Source organism: Hydra vulgaris, chromosome 06 (assembly GCF_038396675.1).
Source record: "Hydra vulgaris chromosome 06, alternate assembly HydraT2T_AEP".
Taxonomy (NCBI): Eukaryota; Metazoa; Cnidaria; class Hydrozoa; order Anthoathecata; family Hydridae; genus Hydra; species Hydra vulgaris.
In genome coordinates, this window is record NC_088925.1 from 56,373,344 (window position 1) to 56,390,208 (window position 16,865).

General features: G+C 25.5%; 1 protein-coding gene across 2 annotated transcripts in view; it reads right to left on the minus strand.

Moving 5' to 3' along the window:
* LOC100214696 (alpha-1,6-mannosylglycoprotein 6-beta-N-acetylglucosaminyltransferase A) overlaps window positions 1-16,865 on the minus strand; it is a 59,505-nt gene that overhangs the window by 27,031 nt on the left and 15,609 nt on the right. For both annotated transcript variants that reach the window (XM_065800525.1, XM_065800524.1), the window contains exons 9-17: window positions 16,145-16,246; window positions 15,117-15,206; window positions 14,940-15,020; window positions 14,621-14,791; window positions 14,323-14,507; window positions 10,659-10,787; window positions 9,976-10,097; window positions 8,259-8,380; window positions 5,258-5,431 (exon numbers count right to left, since the gene is read on the minus strand). In XM_065800525.1, the coding sequence (XP_065656597.1) occupies window positions 5,258-5,431; window positions 8,259-8,380; window positions 9,976-10,097; window positions 10,659-10,787; window positions 14,323-14,507; window positions 14,621-14,791; window positions 14,940-15,020; window positions 15,117-15,206; window positions 16,145-16,246 (1,176 nt within the window). The remainder of the gene's footprint in view (window positions 1-5,257; window positions 5,432-8,258; window positions 8,381-9,975; window positions 10,098-10,658; window positions 10,788-14,322; window positions 14,508-14,620; window positions 14,792-14,939; window positions 15,021-15,116; window positions 15,207-16,144; window positions 16,247-16,865) is intronic.

Sequence of the window (16,865 nt, forward strand, 5' to 3'; positions counted from 1 at the left end):
CATGGATAGCATTATTGGAAATATGACAAGAAGTTTTAATGCAGCAAAAGAAATAAATTATTTATTCAGTGTATTATGGTTGTTCTGTGACTTAAATGATCAAGAAATACAAAGTAAGTGTGAAAAATTGCAAAAAATGTATGAAAATGATATTGCGAATCAAAAGACTCGCAAACCTTTATTATGAAACAGTGTTTAACATTATTTTTTGTACACTTTTTCCTAACTTTAACTTTTAAAAGATTTAAATAGTTTTGACTTTTAAAAGATTTAATTAAATTTTATCTTTAATTTTCAATGAACAGAGCACGCTTCTGGCGGTCCTGAGTATATTGATCATATTGAGGGCCCATTAAGGAAACTTCCCCAGGGCCCAAAATTTCTTTCGGCGGCTATGTGTATATATATATATATATATATATATATATATATATATATATATATATATATATATATATATATATATATATATATAAAATATATATATCAATAGTTACTTAATAATATTTGAGTTTAACATAAATTTTATTTTAGGTCATAGTGTAATAAACATTTCATTAACGCAATAATTAAAAAGTGAATTTTCAATAAAATTTCCTGTTTCTTACGTCTCTAAATTTTATATGGCGAAATCTATCATCTATTTAAATATTAGTTTTAATAACAAACTCTTGGTTCTAATAATAGATAAAGAAAATATCAATTTCTGTTGTTGAACGCCTATAGTCTTTTCAAATTTATTTTCAAATTTTGTTGAAAATTTACATGATTAGAATATGCTTTTTTAGTAATTAATCAAGATCATGGAATCAAACACTGATTTAACACTAACAAGCAAAATATATTACTAACATACCATACATGCTTTATTTTAAATAAAGAGCAAACTCTTATAGGATCAAATTTTTATAAATTCAATACATTAGTAATTTTTGTTAAATGCTTTAATACACGTATTTTTGGATTACTATCAATTCTCAGGATTAAGAAACAGCTTGTTAATCAAAACTTTTGAATCAACATATTAGTTTTAAACTAATCAATAAAATAACAATCAATAAAATAACAATCAATTATAACTTTAAGAAAGATGAATAAGGTGCTCAAAGATGTTTATATATGATTTGTTACTTTATAACTATCAGAAAAAAATTAACATTTGGTTACAATTGGAAACACACAGTCGCAATGGATTTCCTTGCTTGAAAACTATTTTGTGGGCAGTGTTAACTTCTTCAATAAGATTCTCTTTGTGCACATTTTTTGGATAAAACCGTCTAAGCTTGCAAGATTTGTTATCTTGAATGGAAAGATCATCATTACCTTATCAGATAAATGAAAACATATTGCCAATCATCCTGCTCGCCTCAAACTTTGAATCAATTTGCTGGATCAAACTATCCATATCAAGATTAAAAATGTTTGCGTTTTATTTTATCCAATGGCATGTTTAAGAGCTGCCAACACATCTATTGACCACTTGGCAAGTGGTTTGATGGTGTCAATATGAAAGTACTATCTTGCCATAGAAAGCCTATGCAGTAAAATTCTTGTCGCTTTAGTGAGGATTGTCCATCAGGCAGTACTTGGACTAAAAATATGTACAAAGATTGGACATTTTCAGAGAATACTTTGATCTTAATGACAATTCATACATCAGCCAAAGTCAGACTATGAGTGGAACAGGGAACGTATTTGCCTCTGAATGTTCTGCTTTATTAATGCTTGACCTACCTTGTAAACAACTAACATATGGAATCCATTATTGTATCCATGAGCATAACAGTTTTAATTTGTAAGCTTAGTTAAATACTTTTTTCTTTTTGAAAACTTTGACACAAAAATCGTTTTTGAATTTGTCAGTTCCACTTTCATAGAGATAAAAACGAGCAACAAAGGTTATCTGGTAGTGTGAGATGTGAACATGAACCTGCAACTTTGATCCTGCAAATAGTATCTGCAAATAGTATCATCACTTTGGATGACACCACCACATCCTTTGATGAACACTTTTAAATGGAATGCAATGGCAGAATTGTGGCGACCAAAGTTTCCATTTCCTTTCTCATTCATATGTGTTGTTTCACCTGTAATAATGATTGTATATAAAAATTATAATTAATCAATTACAATAATTATATAATAATTAATATAATAATGAGAGAACTTAATAATAAGTTACCTAGAAAAGCCAAATTCCTAGAAACCAAGGAAAGACTCACATCCAAAATTCTACAAAGAATTGTCTCCCATTTAGCTGTCACATAATACTTACCAGTTGATCAGGTAAGACAAATGGATATCTATTTCTAATCCATACAGAACTTTTGGAGCAATAAGCTGGATTGATTGACACAGACTATAAGTTTCCTTCACTGATCCCTATGTCCTCCATTCCAAACACTGCTTTTAGCCCAAAAGAGTGGGAAACTGTAAAGAGTCTTGGTGGTTCAGCTCTTCATCAAAAAAACTTTTTCTACTATGTTCTTAATAAGTAGGATTAATAAAACATGTTTAAAGTAAAAACTTCTTTCTTAGAAATATAAGGATAATATCCTTGCTTTAAAACATGTAGAAGTTTGAAACATGTGATCAACATCTCAGCCTTTTTTTGACTAACAATAAATGACCATTAGGAGGGGTCAGCATTAATATCAAGTCAGGTTGAGCATCACATTCACCTCACAAGGATAAGGTTTCTCCTTCCGACTTTGATGAATCACTTTGAAATCCATTTAGCTCAGCTTCATGTAAATTGTTTGAGAACTCAACTGATCCACAGTCCTCTGAATCACACATCAAGCGCAACAGGTGATCTTGAAAGAGAATGAGAGCTTATTTGTTCCTCTTAGCCCTTAAGGACTTACTGAGAGTCATGGTTATTATTATAGAGAACCTTAAGGAAAAAAGTAAGTAATTACAGTTATTAGATAAAAGAAAAAAATATGATACAAAAGTAAAATAGTTAACTTACTGGAGGGCTTCATTAAGTGTTGAGAGAAGTGCCATTTTGATTAGTCTGTGTTATAGTTATAAATCCCAAATTCTCTAAAGTCTGTCTTTTTCTTCTTTTGCTGCTGAACCAGAAAGCGCCAGAAAACTTCTTTTGACTTATTTTGTAGAAACACCTAAAAAGTTGTTACTGGATAAAAAAACGCTTTGTTTTTATTTAATTTATTTTAATTTTATTTACGCTTTTGATGTCGGAGCATTTGCAACAGTCGCTGCTTTTTTTTGTTAAATTTTATTTTGTTACATATTTTTTTTGTTAAATTCAAACAAACAAACAAAAAAATTTTAATTTAACAAAACTAACACGACTGCTTATCTGCTTAAAATATACAATACTATCATGTGTTCCCTTGCTTCAACAGTCAAAACACTATGTGAAAAAGTAGCTTTTTCAATGTGAAAAACTGCTTTCTTCGCTTTAACTTTTTCAATAACTGTGTCACTCAACCATGGAACACACTACTAAAAAAAGTCTTTAGTGCTATCTGCATCAACTGTTTTAAAGCAAAATTGAATTAGCTACCAACATTATTACCAAAACACATTATCTTCCGCTCAATTGAGCACGAGTTAGCCTGACTAGCTTTGATGGACTTGCAGAACATGTCTGGTACAGTGTAATTCAAATACTACTATATCAAATTTTTTTGTAAAAATAGTCTAACTAGACATCACCGAAAATATTATGTGAGAATAAAAAACAAGGCACTAGTAAAAGATTGTTTAAGTAAACTGTTGATTTCACTTACTGAGGTTGAACAGACAAAAAATTAGGTCAGCATATTTTTTGCTCATAATATGGATTCAATAATATTTAAGGGTGAAAGTCTACGATCCATCATATAAATAATAATCCAAAAAAAAAGATTCAGTTTTTTTTTTGGATCATCCATAATATAGATGTCATCTATAAATCTAGTTTAATGTTATTTTTGTGATATTTTTACATTTAATGCATTTTTATTACAAGTTTAAACCTTTAACAATAAGCAGACATAATATCATCATTAATCATCATCTTATGTTTTTGAATTAAAATAAATTCCAGTTAATGGATTCATTTAATAAATAAACAAGCCATTAACTTGAAAGAGAAATAAAAACTAAATCAAAAAACTTTTAACAAAATTATTTACTTGAAACTATTAATTTAAATTAACTGTTAGGTCTAAACTATTACCTGAGATGCTTCTAAATTAAACAAATAATTCAATTTTATGTTTTTATTTTTACTAGTTTATCTTTTAATTGATTTATTATTCATTAAGATTTTGTTTCTCTTTTTAATTTTTTTAAATATCTCTTCAGATTAGTTGTTCAGCACATTTTTAAAACGTGCAAATTATTAAAACATGCAAAGTGCCATAGCCAAGTTGTGAAAAATATTGTGTGCGTAGTCATATAAAGCAAGCAACCAAACATATTTTCTGAAAAGGCTTTTTATTAGATGCGATTAGCTCCTAAATTATTTCAAAGCAAAGTAGTTCAAAGGTAAGAAAATATTTAGAAAACTTTTATAAACTTGCATTCTTGTATTACTAGTTCAGAAATATTTATTGATAAAAATATATAATGAGGAAAATTAAGGATAATGCACAGACTAAAAGACATTTTTATGTTGATTTATATATAATTTACTTTTTCAAAAATCGATGAGAATTTTCTAATATAGATTTCATGCTTATATTAGATTTAAAATGTTTCTCATCTTTTTTTTAAAAAAAAAACTGTGCAGAGTAGTTTTAAACTAGAAAAATATTTTTCTTTCAAATCAGAAAACGAAAAAAAGAAAATATTTTGTATTATAAATGCGCATTCAAAAAGTCAAATTGGCGGACCAAACCCCACCTCCACCCTCTTAGCATTCAAATTATATAACCTAATATCAAATAGCTGAGATTGTTCTTGGTGCAAAAAAGCAATCTGTATTTTAAAAAGAATTATAAAGGAGTAAAAATACTTTTTTTGAATTATAAATATATTTGTATGTAACTATTTATGCATATAAGTTGTCATTTTTTGTATTTTTGGACCTCTGGAACCATAGGAACAATAGGAGTAACGTTTTTTTTTTAATTTTAATTATTTAAAATTATATATATGCTATTTTTTTTTTAAATTTACATATTTTATGCCTCCACCCTAATATATACACATATATGTATAATTTAGCAAGTATCGTAAAATGGTAAAATTCTACTTACGCTCTAAACAAGTTTTAAAAAACTGTAAAAAAAAATTTTACTGTTGTCTGTTTCAGCAGGTTGTGCAACTTTTCACTTTCTAAAACACCATGATTAACAACATATGAAGGAATATAAGTTTCAGGTTCAGTTTTTTTGAGATCAGGGTTGCCAAATGTTGCATGTACTTCAAAATATTTGTGAACTAGGTCTAAGAACTTGATTTTTCTAGGATCCTAGTTAAACAATTTAAACAAGTAAATGATAATAATGAAAAAATAGTACAATAAAAAAAATTATTATTAACACAAAAATAATACTAATCATCTTATACTTAATTATACTTCGTTTTTTTTATTTATTCTAAAACTAATTCATACTATAGGATACACTTTAAACTGATTTTGAAAAATGTTTGAAGTTGAGTAACTAATTAGTCAGAGATATAAACTAGTTGCTGAAATGAATTTTTTTTTAAGTTTTTTTCCAAGAGTAATACCTTTGAGTTTATGCTTTTAAATAAATTTAAGAACTACCATCATTTCAAATTTGAATTTTAAATTTATTTTAAACAATTAACATTGTCATTATAAACAATTTAATTTTTGCAGGATTTTTTACTCCTTAAAAAATTATATTTTATTAAATAAAAAAAAATAAACAAAAAAAAAAGCTTAAGATCTTATCATTAAACAAAAATAAAATAAAGATTTTATTTGTAATTTATTTGTTTGATTTGAATTAGGCTAGGGATTTAAATTAGGGCTACCATCATTTCAAACACTATAAGTGTTTGAATTCGTTTAAATTCGAATTTTAAATTTATTTTAAACAATTAACATTGTCATTATAAACAATTTAATTTTTGCAGGATTTTTTACTCCTTAAAAAATTATATATTATTAAATAAAAATAAATAAACAAAAAAAAAAGCTTAAGATCTTATAATTAAACAAAAATAAAATAAAGATTTTATTTGTGGTTTATTTGTTTGATTTGAATTAGGCTAGGAATTTAAATTAGGGCTACTATCATTTCAAACACTATAAGTATTTAAATTCGTTTAAATTCGAATTTTAAATTTATTTTAAACAATTAACATTGTCATTATAAACAATTTAATTTTTGCAGGATTTTTTACTCCTTAAAAAATTATATTTTATTTAATAAAAATAAATAAACAAAAAAAAAAAGCTTAAGATCTTATCATTAAACAAAAATAATATAAAGATTTTATTTGTGGTTTATTTGTTTGATTGGAATTAGGGCTAATTTTTCAGCAGAATTTTTTTTTCTTTCAACATTTTTAAGTTTATATTATTTAAAACCTTTTTTAAAACAATCACTTTACAATTACTAAGTTATTAAATTCAAAAACTAAAAGAAAATGAAAGCGCGTACATGAAATAAATGTGAAAGTAGAAAAACAACTAAAAAAAAGTACTCCTCAATTTTTATTTCGAACTAAGTAATAATTTTAATACAATAATATAAGAAGATTAAGCATTAAAAAAACAACTAATTATTCCTGTGGGAATCTAATAAAATTTCGAGCTTTAGCTTTAGTGGTACCCATAAGCTTGCGCATAGAATAAGAATCAAAACTATTTGATGCTATTTTAAATGATATTTTAATATCTTTAATGTTTCTGCAAAGCTTTTTTGTTTTTTTTCATTTTTCTTTTAATAATAGCCCAGTACTTTTCAATAACTCTCAATTCTGGGCAGTTTGTAGGATTTTCTGTTTTAGGCACAAATTTTACATTATTCGTTTTATACCATTCCATAGCTAGTTTACAATAATGAAATGAAGCTAAATCAGGCCAGAAAACATGTCTGTTATTGTGTAATTTAATGAGAGGTTAAAGGCGTTTTTGTAAACATTCTTTAACATATATTTGACCAGAAAGTGTGGACTGAGAAATATAAGGTGCTGATTTTTTGCCACAACTGCAAATAGCTTGCCAACTCAAAGTTTTTTTAGCGAACTTGTCATGTTTTGTGTATTTAAATTTCTTATTTGCTTTTCCTCTATATTTGGCAATATAATAAACAGCACTAGGAATTTGTTGATGATCGTACTTGATATAAGTTTAATTGTCTTTAATAATACAGAAATTGTTAGAAATAAAATTGTCATAAAACTATCTGTTGCAGGTTCTTGCACTTTTTCGTTGAGTTTCAGAATGGTTGGGCACTTTTTATGCTTTGAAAAAATGAAAACCATGTTTGTTTCTAACTTTTGCAACAAAACTATGAGAAAATCCATATATTTTTGCGCGTTCTCTTAGTGAAAGGCTTGGGTTATTCTTAAAACTGTTAACCAGTTTTCTAACTAGTTTTGCATCTTTAAAACCTTCCTTTCTTCCACCACCAGATTTGCGTTTGATCGATTTTGTTTGAGAAAAATGTTGAATAACACGATTAACAGTGTATGGATGTATTTGCAACAATTTTGCTATCGAATTGTAGCTACTATTAGAATTTTGTAAATATTTGTGCATAATTTTTTCACTTACATCTTCTTTTTTTGTCATTTTTAAAACTAATTACAAGTTAAATCCAAAAACTAACATATTTTTTTGAAACCTCAACACGTTGTAAACAAAATACAAAACAACTAAAAAGATTTTAATACAACCACTGAAAAAAAATGACTTGCTTATTTTTTTACATTTATTTCGTGTACATGCTTAAAAACACATTTTATCTTGTGTTTGTGTGTGAGTAGGTATATTTATTTAATTTACGCTATTTTATATTAAATATAAAGTATAGACTTATTGTTATAGACTTATTTTCAACAAAACTTTAAACAAGAAATTTTTATTTTAATATCATATATCATTAAATATACTTTATTGCTATAAATACTATAAACTATATTACTATATACTATATTACTATATATTATAAATAAACTATATATTACACATAATAAATCTTTTTGAAAAAAATTTAAATCCATTAACAATGCTTTAAACTTTCTTCCTGCATTCATATAAAAATAAAATGTTAATAAATTTTATTCATATTCCAACAATTTTAAAGGTAAAAACTTACATTCCACATTTTAACATCTTTTCCATATACAAGTGCAATGCGTTTGTCCTTTATTAAATCCTCATTAGGACTTACATGACTTTCCACAATAAAACCAAGGAAAGAATTATCAGGGGAGTGAGCTATAAACATAAACAATGCAATTGCATTAAAATGTTTTTAAATTCAATTTAAATAAACGAAACTAAAATTAAAAACAATCACTAGTAGTAACAATGGCTACACAATGGCTAGTTTTCATTAAAGTAAAACTACATTAAAACTTATGTTTGTAAAAATTTATGAATATTTATAAACTTTAATTTTCAATCAATTTTTAATTTTATTCTCTCTATTGACTTCTCTGTATTCAACAGAAGTTTTCTATACTTAAAACCAACAATAAAAGACCACCTTATATACCAAACTTCATGTGAATTTTGATAACTTAGTAGTGGTAGTTAACTCAGTTGTGGTGGTTAAACTTGATTGTTATAATACTGATTGCAGTAAAAGAAAAATGCATCAGTTAGAAAGGGAGAGGACTTACCAAAACCCACTTCTAATTAATGATGCCACCTAAACTGAGACTATTCTAAAAGGTTTACTATCAGGTAAAGTTTAATTATGGACCCCACTTCTAAATTTATTTATTACCAAAAATTGGTAATAAATAAATTTAGAAAAATCATATGGACACCCCCATATGTTTATTAACTATACACTACTTTGTCACCTTGTTTGTAAATAGCATTTACAATACTTCTCAGTTGCAAACCTTTTAACACTTTTTCCTTTGTGATTTAGAATCTGAAAATTTGACTCATCACTCCAAGTCATCTACTGTTGTTTTAAATAAATAATTAAAAAAATTGTGGTCAAAATTATATTTTAGTTTTTTTGCGTCACTATTAGGTAAAATAAACTTTTTTTTCTTTTAAAAAAATATTAGTAATATCTTTTCTCAAAAAAATTTTCTCAAAATAATTCAAAATTCATTGAAAAATATTTTACTGTTCAAATATTGGTGATAAAAAGTAATTTAAAAAAATGTTTACAATTTTGTTTAGCATTTTGTATAATAAAAACCATAGGAAACAATAAAAACCAAGTAAATTGGTTTTGTTTGACTGTGCATCATTAATACTTGACGTTATTAAAAAAAAATGGATTCAAGTCTTTTCCATAATATTTTTTATAAATGTTCAATAAAAATATGTTTTAGCCTAATTTTTTTAACTAAACTAAAAATTGAGATTTTAAACAAGTCTTAAGTTTGTAACTAATTTAAAAACTGTTTGAAGTAAAAATTTTAACTGTATATTATTCTTAACTATTCAATAATAGGTGTAGTTTTAAGGGTAAGTGTATTGATAAGGGACAAAATGCAAGGTCAGAGTTTATTGGTTTTATTATGAAATAACATGGTCAATTTCTGAAAAAAAGTTGATGTAAATTATTTTTCAGATCTTTTTAAAAACTTTTTTTGAGTCTGCAAGCTTCTATTGCTAATGAGACTATAAAAATCATTTTGAGATTTAAATTTTAAATAGGTTTGATCTATTTTAAAGTTTAATTATATTATCTTAAATATACTATATTATTATTATTTCAAATTTAATTAAATCTGTGTCTGGTAACATTATCTTCAAAATTATCAGCTCATAGGTAACTTCAAACCTGGTCAAGGCATAAGTAGTAAGTGCAAAGAAACACAAAAAAATTAATGTGAACCTACGGAACATAGTGTAATATTGTTTTAAGTTGAGAGCAAGATTGCCATACTCATTTACTTTGTTACCAACTTTCACATTAAAATCAGCCTCTGTACCAAATGAATCAACAATTCGAAGACGACATCTGGAAAAATAAATAAATTCATTATTCATACTGTATCAGTAATAAATGGCTACACAAATAAGAAGAGTTTAGGAGCACAGAGGTCTAAAACTTATTTAATTTTTTATTTACAAAAATATATCACTGCTTAGAAACAAATGCCATAACATATTGAAAATATCAGATTTCTTAGATTAACTGCTAACTATTTTTATACCCAAAACTATATTTCTTTGCGGGAAGACAATAGAATTATGACAAAAGCAACCGCAGTGGCAATATCAAACCAACCGCGGTAGGCACAAATTAGATAGTTTCATAACAAAATCACATCATCAAAGTATAAGACCAAATATGACATTTTTGAAATTATTAGTATTGTAGATTTACTGGTTGAAAACAGTTGAAGCATGAAAAGATAGCAAGAGCAATAGCAAGTGTAATCACATACAATTCCCTAATACAACATGATGATTATTAAAGAAAAAAAAAATTATTGTTAATAAATAAATCATAGTTATTTAAAAAAGAAAATTTTTTTTTTCAAAAAGCAAAAACAAACCTTAAAAAAAGCAAACCAACCTTATTGAATTGAAGTTTTTATACTCTTTCACAATATGAGTCATTCCCATATAGTCTGTATAAACAATATCAAATTGTGGCTCTTCGAAGAAAGGACAAGACCCAGTAACTGAAGAGCTTTTTAATACACTAAAAACAACATTTATTATATTCTTTTGAACTTTTTTACATTTTATAAAGAATGTATAACTATAGATAGCAACCGCAAACTTAGGTCTGCCACTAATAACTAGGGATGCGCAAAACATTTGGCTAAGCCGAACATTTGGCTGCTTTATCGAACGTTTGGTTTAGCTGAACTTTGGCAATTGTTCCGATAAACATACAAAAAATGCAAATTTTAGAAAACATCAGACATTTTGCTAAATATATTTTAAATTTAACTCATTTGCACCATGGCTAGTAGTCATGGCTGCATGGCTAGTAGTTATGATGCAATAAGTTAAACTTTATTAAATAATTTAATAATAAAATGAGTTAAATTTTAAATGTATCATTATTTATTAAACTTGCAATATCAAATAGAAATTTAAATAAAAAAAAATTTTAGTTTAGTTTAGTTTAGTTTAGTTTTAGTTTAGTTATTTTAGTTTAGTTAATTGAATGTAAGTCTGTTTAAAGAGATGTCCATTATTGCTGTGGTAAAGCGAATAAATTTCTCTACAGAGTAAATTTCTCCATTTAAATTTATGATTTATTATATCTCTATACAGAACTCTATGATAACTTATAATGGAGTTTCATAATAACGCTCTAATTTTATATGGAGCTATTATCAAATAATTATACTATGTAATATAAATAGCAATAAACAAATCAATAGTTTCAGTCTTTCACATAAGTAAATAATCGTTTAAGGAAGAAATAAAATAACAAAAACGTAAGTAAAATTCAATTATCATTTGTTATTCTTAAGTTGAATTTATTGATAAACATTAATTTTTTCACTTTTTTGTGGTAATCTGTTTCTATTAGTTTCATAAATGTTGCCACTATACTACTTTTAGAAGACATTGTTTTATGCCTCTACAAGATTAAAAAATTAATACTGAATTTATAAACAAATATTATAAACAGTAAATTGAAAATAAAATTAGGAATATTAAATATAAAAAATTAAATACTTCTAAATGAATTTTAAAACATAAAAAAGATGTTACATTATGTAACATGTAACATACATATCATGTTTTTATAACTTTTACATTAAATGTTATAAATTTATTTTTGTTAAATATTTGTAGATTAAAGTATAAGCTACAAATATTAAAGTATAATATTAAAGTAATAACATAGTATAAGTAAAAATAGTAGAAGTTATAATGATTAAAAAAAATTTTTCTTCAATTTTTAGTTTTTTCTAATAAAAACTCCTTAACATTTATACTCCTTTACACCACACACAATTATTAACAAAACAAAAACAATAGACACTTTAACATTATTTCCTCAAACTTCAAACAAAATTTAAGAGTGTTTTTTTAAAAAAGCATCTTTACTAAAAATGTAATACACAAAAAGATGAAGATATATAGACACAAATGATACATGTATTCACAAATAAGTTAAAATTTGAACATCTACAAATCTAAAATTTAAAAAAATTTTTTTTGTAAAATCTAATAGATATATTTTACGCTTGAATGATGTCTTAAACCAAACTCTAAATTGAAAAAGATCTTTAAATCATCAATTAGTATACCAAGCCCTACACACATATGTATTTAATTTAAACCCCTAACACACATATGTACCTTTAATTAACATTAGTACTGTTTTTTTTTTATTTTTTGACACTACTGGTAAATATGTGCTTGAGTCCTTTTCTTCATGGCTATATATCTCTTTCTGTTTTCTTCAAATGAGGGTGCAGTTTTTAAAATTTATTAAACATTTCTGAGGTCAAATGGTTTTTTTCTTATGAGTTTGCTCTTTCCAATTATTAGGGTTGTCTAATAGTCCAAGGCCAAGGATGTAACTATTGGTGTTATATGAGATGGAACAGCCAACATTAAACCAGTTTCACAAAGAGCAAGTATGTTTCTAGAATTTTGCACAAGGCAAGACTTAATAGTAAAGAGTGAAACAACGCAAATAGTTACAAAAGATAGATTATAAAAATTTGTGGTAATGAAGGTTTCTTATGTTTAATATTTTCAGCTGTTTTAGTAATATTTTATTTGAGAACCTTAAGTATTTCTTACTTTTTTTTTTTTTCCAAATCATTTTATTTTGCACAAATCTAGGAGAGATTTGGATGTTTTGTTTTTCTGTAGTGAGGTAAGTTTTATTGCATTTATTAATTATACGATGTAGGCTACACGCAATCATAAATATACCAGAACAAACCCTTAACTAGTGATGTTAGACACGATTTATTAAGCTCTTTAAATATCATTTGTGTATGCATTGTGGCCCTAAACAATGATAGGTGAAGGCATATTGGCCCTAAACATCATTAGTGAATGAATAGCGTATAGTTTTGGTAACCTCAAATTGTTTGTTTGTCCGAATATCAGTCCCACAACCACTAGCGTTTTTAAGAAACTATATTGTTTCTGTGCAATGTTTGTCCAAATACCAATCCCAAAATGCCTTTTGTTTCTAAAAAAAATTCTATTTTTAGAACTCAAACAGTATGCTATTGTGACCCCAAACACATATTGGTGAATGCATTGTGGATTATTTTGCTGCTTAATTCTAATAAAACTTTAAAGAATATTTTCAAATACCTTTACAACATTAATATATTTTTGCTATCTTTCTGCCTTAATCTTTTGACTTTGTCTTTTGGACTTTTAAGTACATTTAAAACTTTGATAACTTAAAAACATTTTTTTCTCTTTTTGTTGTCTCAGAAAAAACAAATTCAACATGGAGCATCAATTCAGCTCCTTTTTTTTTTTGAAAATCTAATTTTTTTTACTGAACTCTATATCTAATTTTCATATTTAGAAGACATTCTTGTGTTATATATTAGATGTATATCCTGTGTACTAGTTAGAAATTTATATTTACTTTATATTCTATATGCCTATAGTATATAGACATAGAAAATACAAATATCTAACATTTGTATTTTTAAACATACACAACTCCTATATGATCCACAATAGTTATGCAAGCATTTATAAACAAGCATTTATCATTTCAAAGAATTACTTTTAGGCAAAAACATTAAGGCCAAAATCTCTGACACGAACATTATTCTACTATTTTTAAATCATTTGAGAATCTTTGTAAATCACGGATTCTCTGAGGCACAACTATATTGGTAAATAGTTCTTTAAAGCTGGTCCCATACAAGACTGTAGGGATACAGGACAAAAGTCGTTGCGCTAGTAAAACTTCCAATCAGATTCTCCATGCACAGATCTCTATTCCATCATTGTCAATTTGATATAAAACTGTCACTTTCCATATTGATATGAACTTTTGATACAATGAAAAGAAAAAACTTTTTCCATCTAAATACTTTTAAACAATAATAAAAAATTGAAATACTGGTTTGCAGTTTTTTGATTTTGCAAACAATGTCGAATCATGTTATTTGCAAATAATACTTTTCTTTTTTAACACTTTAAATTATAAAGTATGACACTCTTAGCTAATTATTTACATTATTGTTATTATTTTTAACTTTAAAAAAAATTTCAAGTCTTACTTCCCTAAAGCCATTTTAAACTTTTTTTCTGTTGACACGGAGATAACCAACTCATGTCCAAGTAAATAAAGCGAAGCAATCAAGTCGGACCATTGAACTAGTTCACCAAGAGGACCACCTTTTTTAGCTGTGTCAGCAAAATGATATATTTTCTCATCAGCTAAAAGTCCAATATAAATGAAAATCTGAAATAAATAAAAAACAAAAAAAAATGTAATCAGAAGTAATTGGCTCGATGTATAGAACAAAAGATTGCAAATAAAAAAAAACAAGAATAAATGATAGATAAACGATCAACCTTTTTTTTTGAATAACTGTCAATTTTCATACGACTTTTTAGATTATTGAAAGCATTAACCCAAGATTTCCACATTCTTGACATTCTAGCGACGACCCATGAAACTTTTAAAGGCTCTCCAGTATCTTCAAGTATTTTCTTTAAACCATTAAAATTTAATTGCTCCAAATTCTCAAATAAAAAAATTTAAATTATTACAAAATCTATAAATACATACATTTTTTTATTCATTCTCCCATACATTTCCAAAAAAAATATTTTTTAATCCTTTTCTTGTATTTTTCACAAAAAGTTAAATAATTTTATTAAATAAACTCACTGGTTTTAAAGTTGAAAAACTCGAATCAGTATGAAGTTTTGCGTGAGATCTTCCAGGCATCAGAGGACAAAAGTGTTCATACTAAAAATTATATATTTAATCTTGTACCCCAATAAAAAATGCAAAAAAATTAAGATTTAAAAATTTAACTAATATAATAAAAACTTCAAGGCCTACCTCACTAATATATGCAAGAAAGGAACACTGAGATCCATTAACTCCAAGTTGACTATAACAAATATCAGAGGTCCAATATTTTTTCATCCACTAAAAAAAAAAAACTAAAAATTTTTTTATTTTATCTCTGCTAAACCCTAGAATTTACACCCTCTCATACCAAATACTGCTATCCTAGAATTTATGCCCTCTCACAGTAAATATTGTGCAATATACTTTTTTACGCAACTTTTTTTTTTTAATTTGAAATGCTTTTTTTAATTTAATTACTTTCATATTTCAATGCTAAACTTACAAGGTTGTAGTGTTGAAACTAAATTAAATAAAACACTCAATAAGAAAATAATACTTAACTAAGAAAAATCTAAACCTATTTTTAGTTTACTTTATTTTAATTCATATATTTTTTTTGATAACGCTATACTAAAAGTAGAGCATATAATTAGAAAATCCAATGCAGCTTCTCAATAAAATCTTCCAGAAGAAGCTTAAACACCTTTTAGCATACATTTGCATCATACTTTTTTTTTAAATTTATTATCTAGTTAATAATTAAATAAAAACTGAAAATATTTTTTTATTGTTTTTATTTTAATTATTTTTAATGTTTTTATTTTAATTATTTTTAATGTTTTTATTTTAATTATATTTAATGTTTTTGTTTTAATTATTTTTAATGTTTTTATTTTAATTATTTTTAATGTTTTTATTTTAATTATTTTTAATGTTTTTGTTTTAATTATTTTTAATGTTTTTATTTTAATTATTTTTAATGTTTTTGTTTTAATTATTTTTAATGTTTTTGTTTGTATTTGTCTTTAGAAATAAACCTGTAAAAAAAAAAAAAACATTGTAAACTACTTTTTATAAATGTTACAACAAATAAAAATTAACTTTAAATTACAAAAACTTGATTATAAAAATAATATTGTGTAACAATGAAAAAAAAAATTTTAATAAACTAAGGAGAAAATTTTAGATAATTTAAATTTAAAAATAAAAATAAATTTAAAAATAAAATTAAACACCTCGATCTTTTTTTTACAATCTGGATATTCAGGATCATCTGGTATCGGACAGGTACTTGTTTCAACTTCTCGTCCATCAAGAATCGGACACCAACCTTCCACCTTTAAATTAAATAAAATAATGTTTGACTTGATTGTTTTACGTCTTCAACTAACAGGTGTACTCTTAACGCTTATTAACTCGAATTTTTATGATAACGTTCAAACATATTTTGTCGTTGCCTAAATGTGGCTGTTCTATTCTACTGTTATTTGAATATTTTTGTTGATAGAAATAAAAAAAGTTCAACTTGAGCAAGGTCTATCGTAGCTAATTTTCTTTTAAATTTGAAATTTTTTTGTTTAAATTCAATATTATGACATAATAACTTATGGTAACAGACTGAAATAATTTTTTAAAAGCAATTTTTTAATACCTTCATAATGACTGCCTACTCTCAATCAAAAACCTAGTGACTACTAACCAAAATTTGCTAAAAGCAGCTCTGATTAAATGACTTGCCTATATTTACTGCAGCTAAATCTTTTGAAGTAAACAAACTTTCTAGTGATGACACTGTTTTATTAATGATAAAAATGTCATGGTTTGTTTTCAACAAGCGGCAAGTAAAGCACACAAAGTAACCGATTAATACAAAAAAACATTCATCACTATAGTTACTTGATATCACTATAGTTACAGATAATTGTGCATTACACAATTCTCTTATCTATAGTCAAA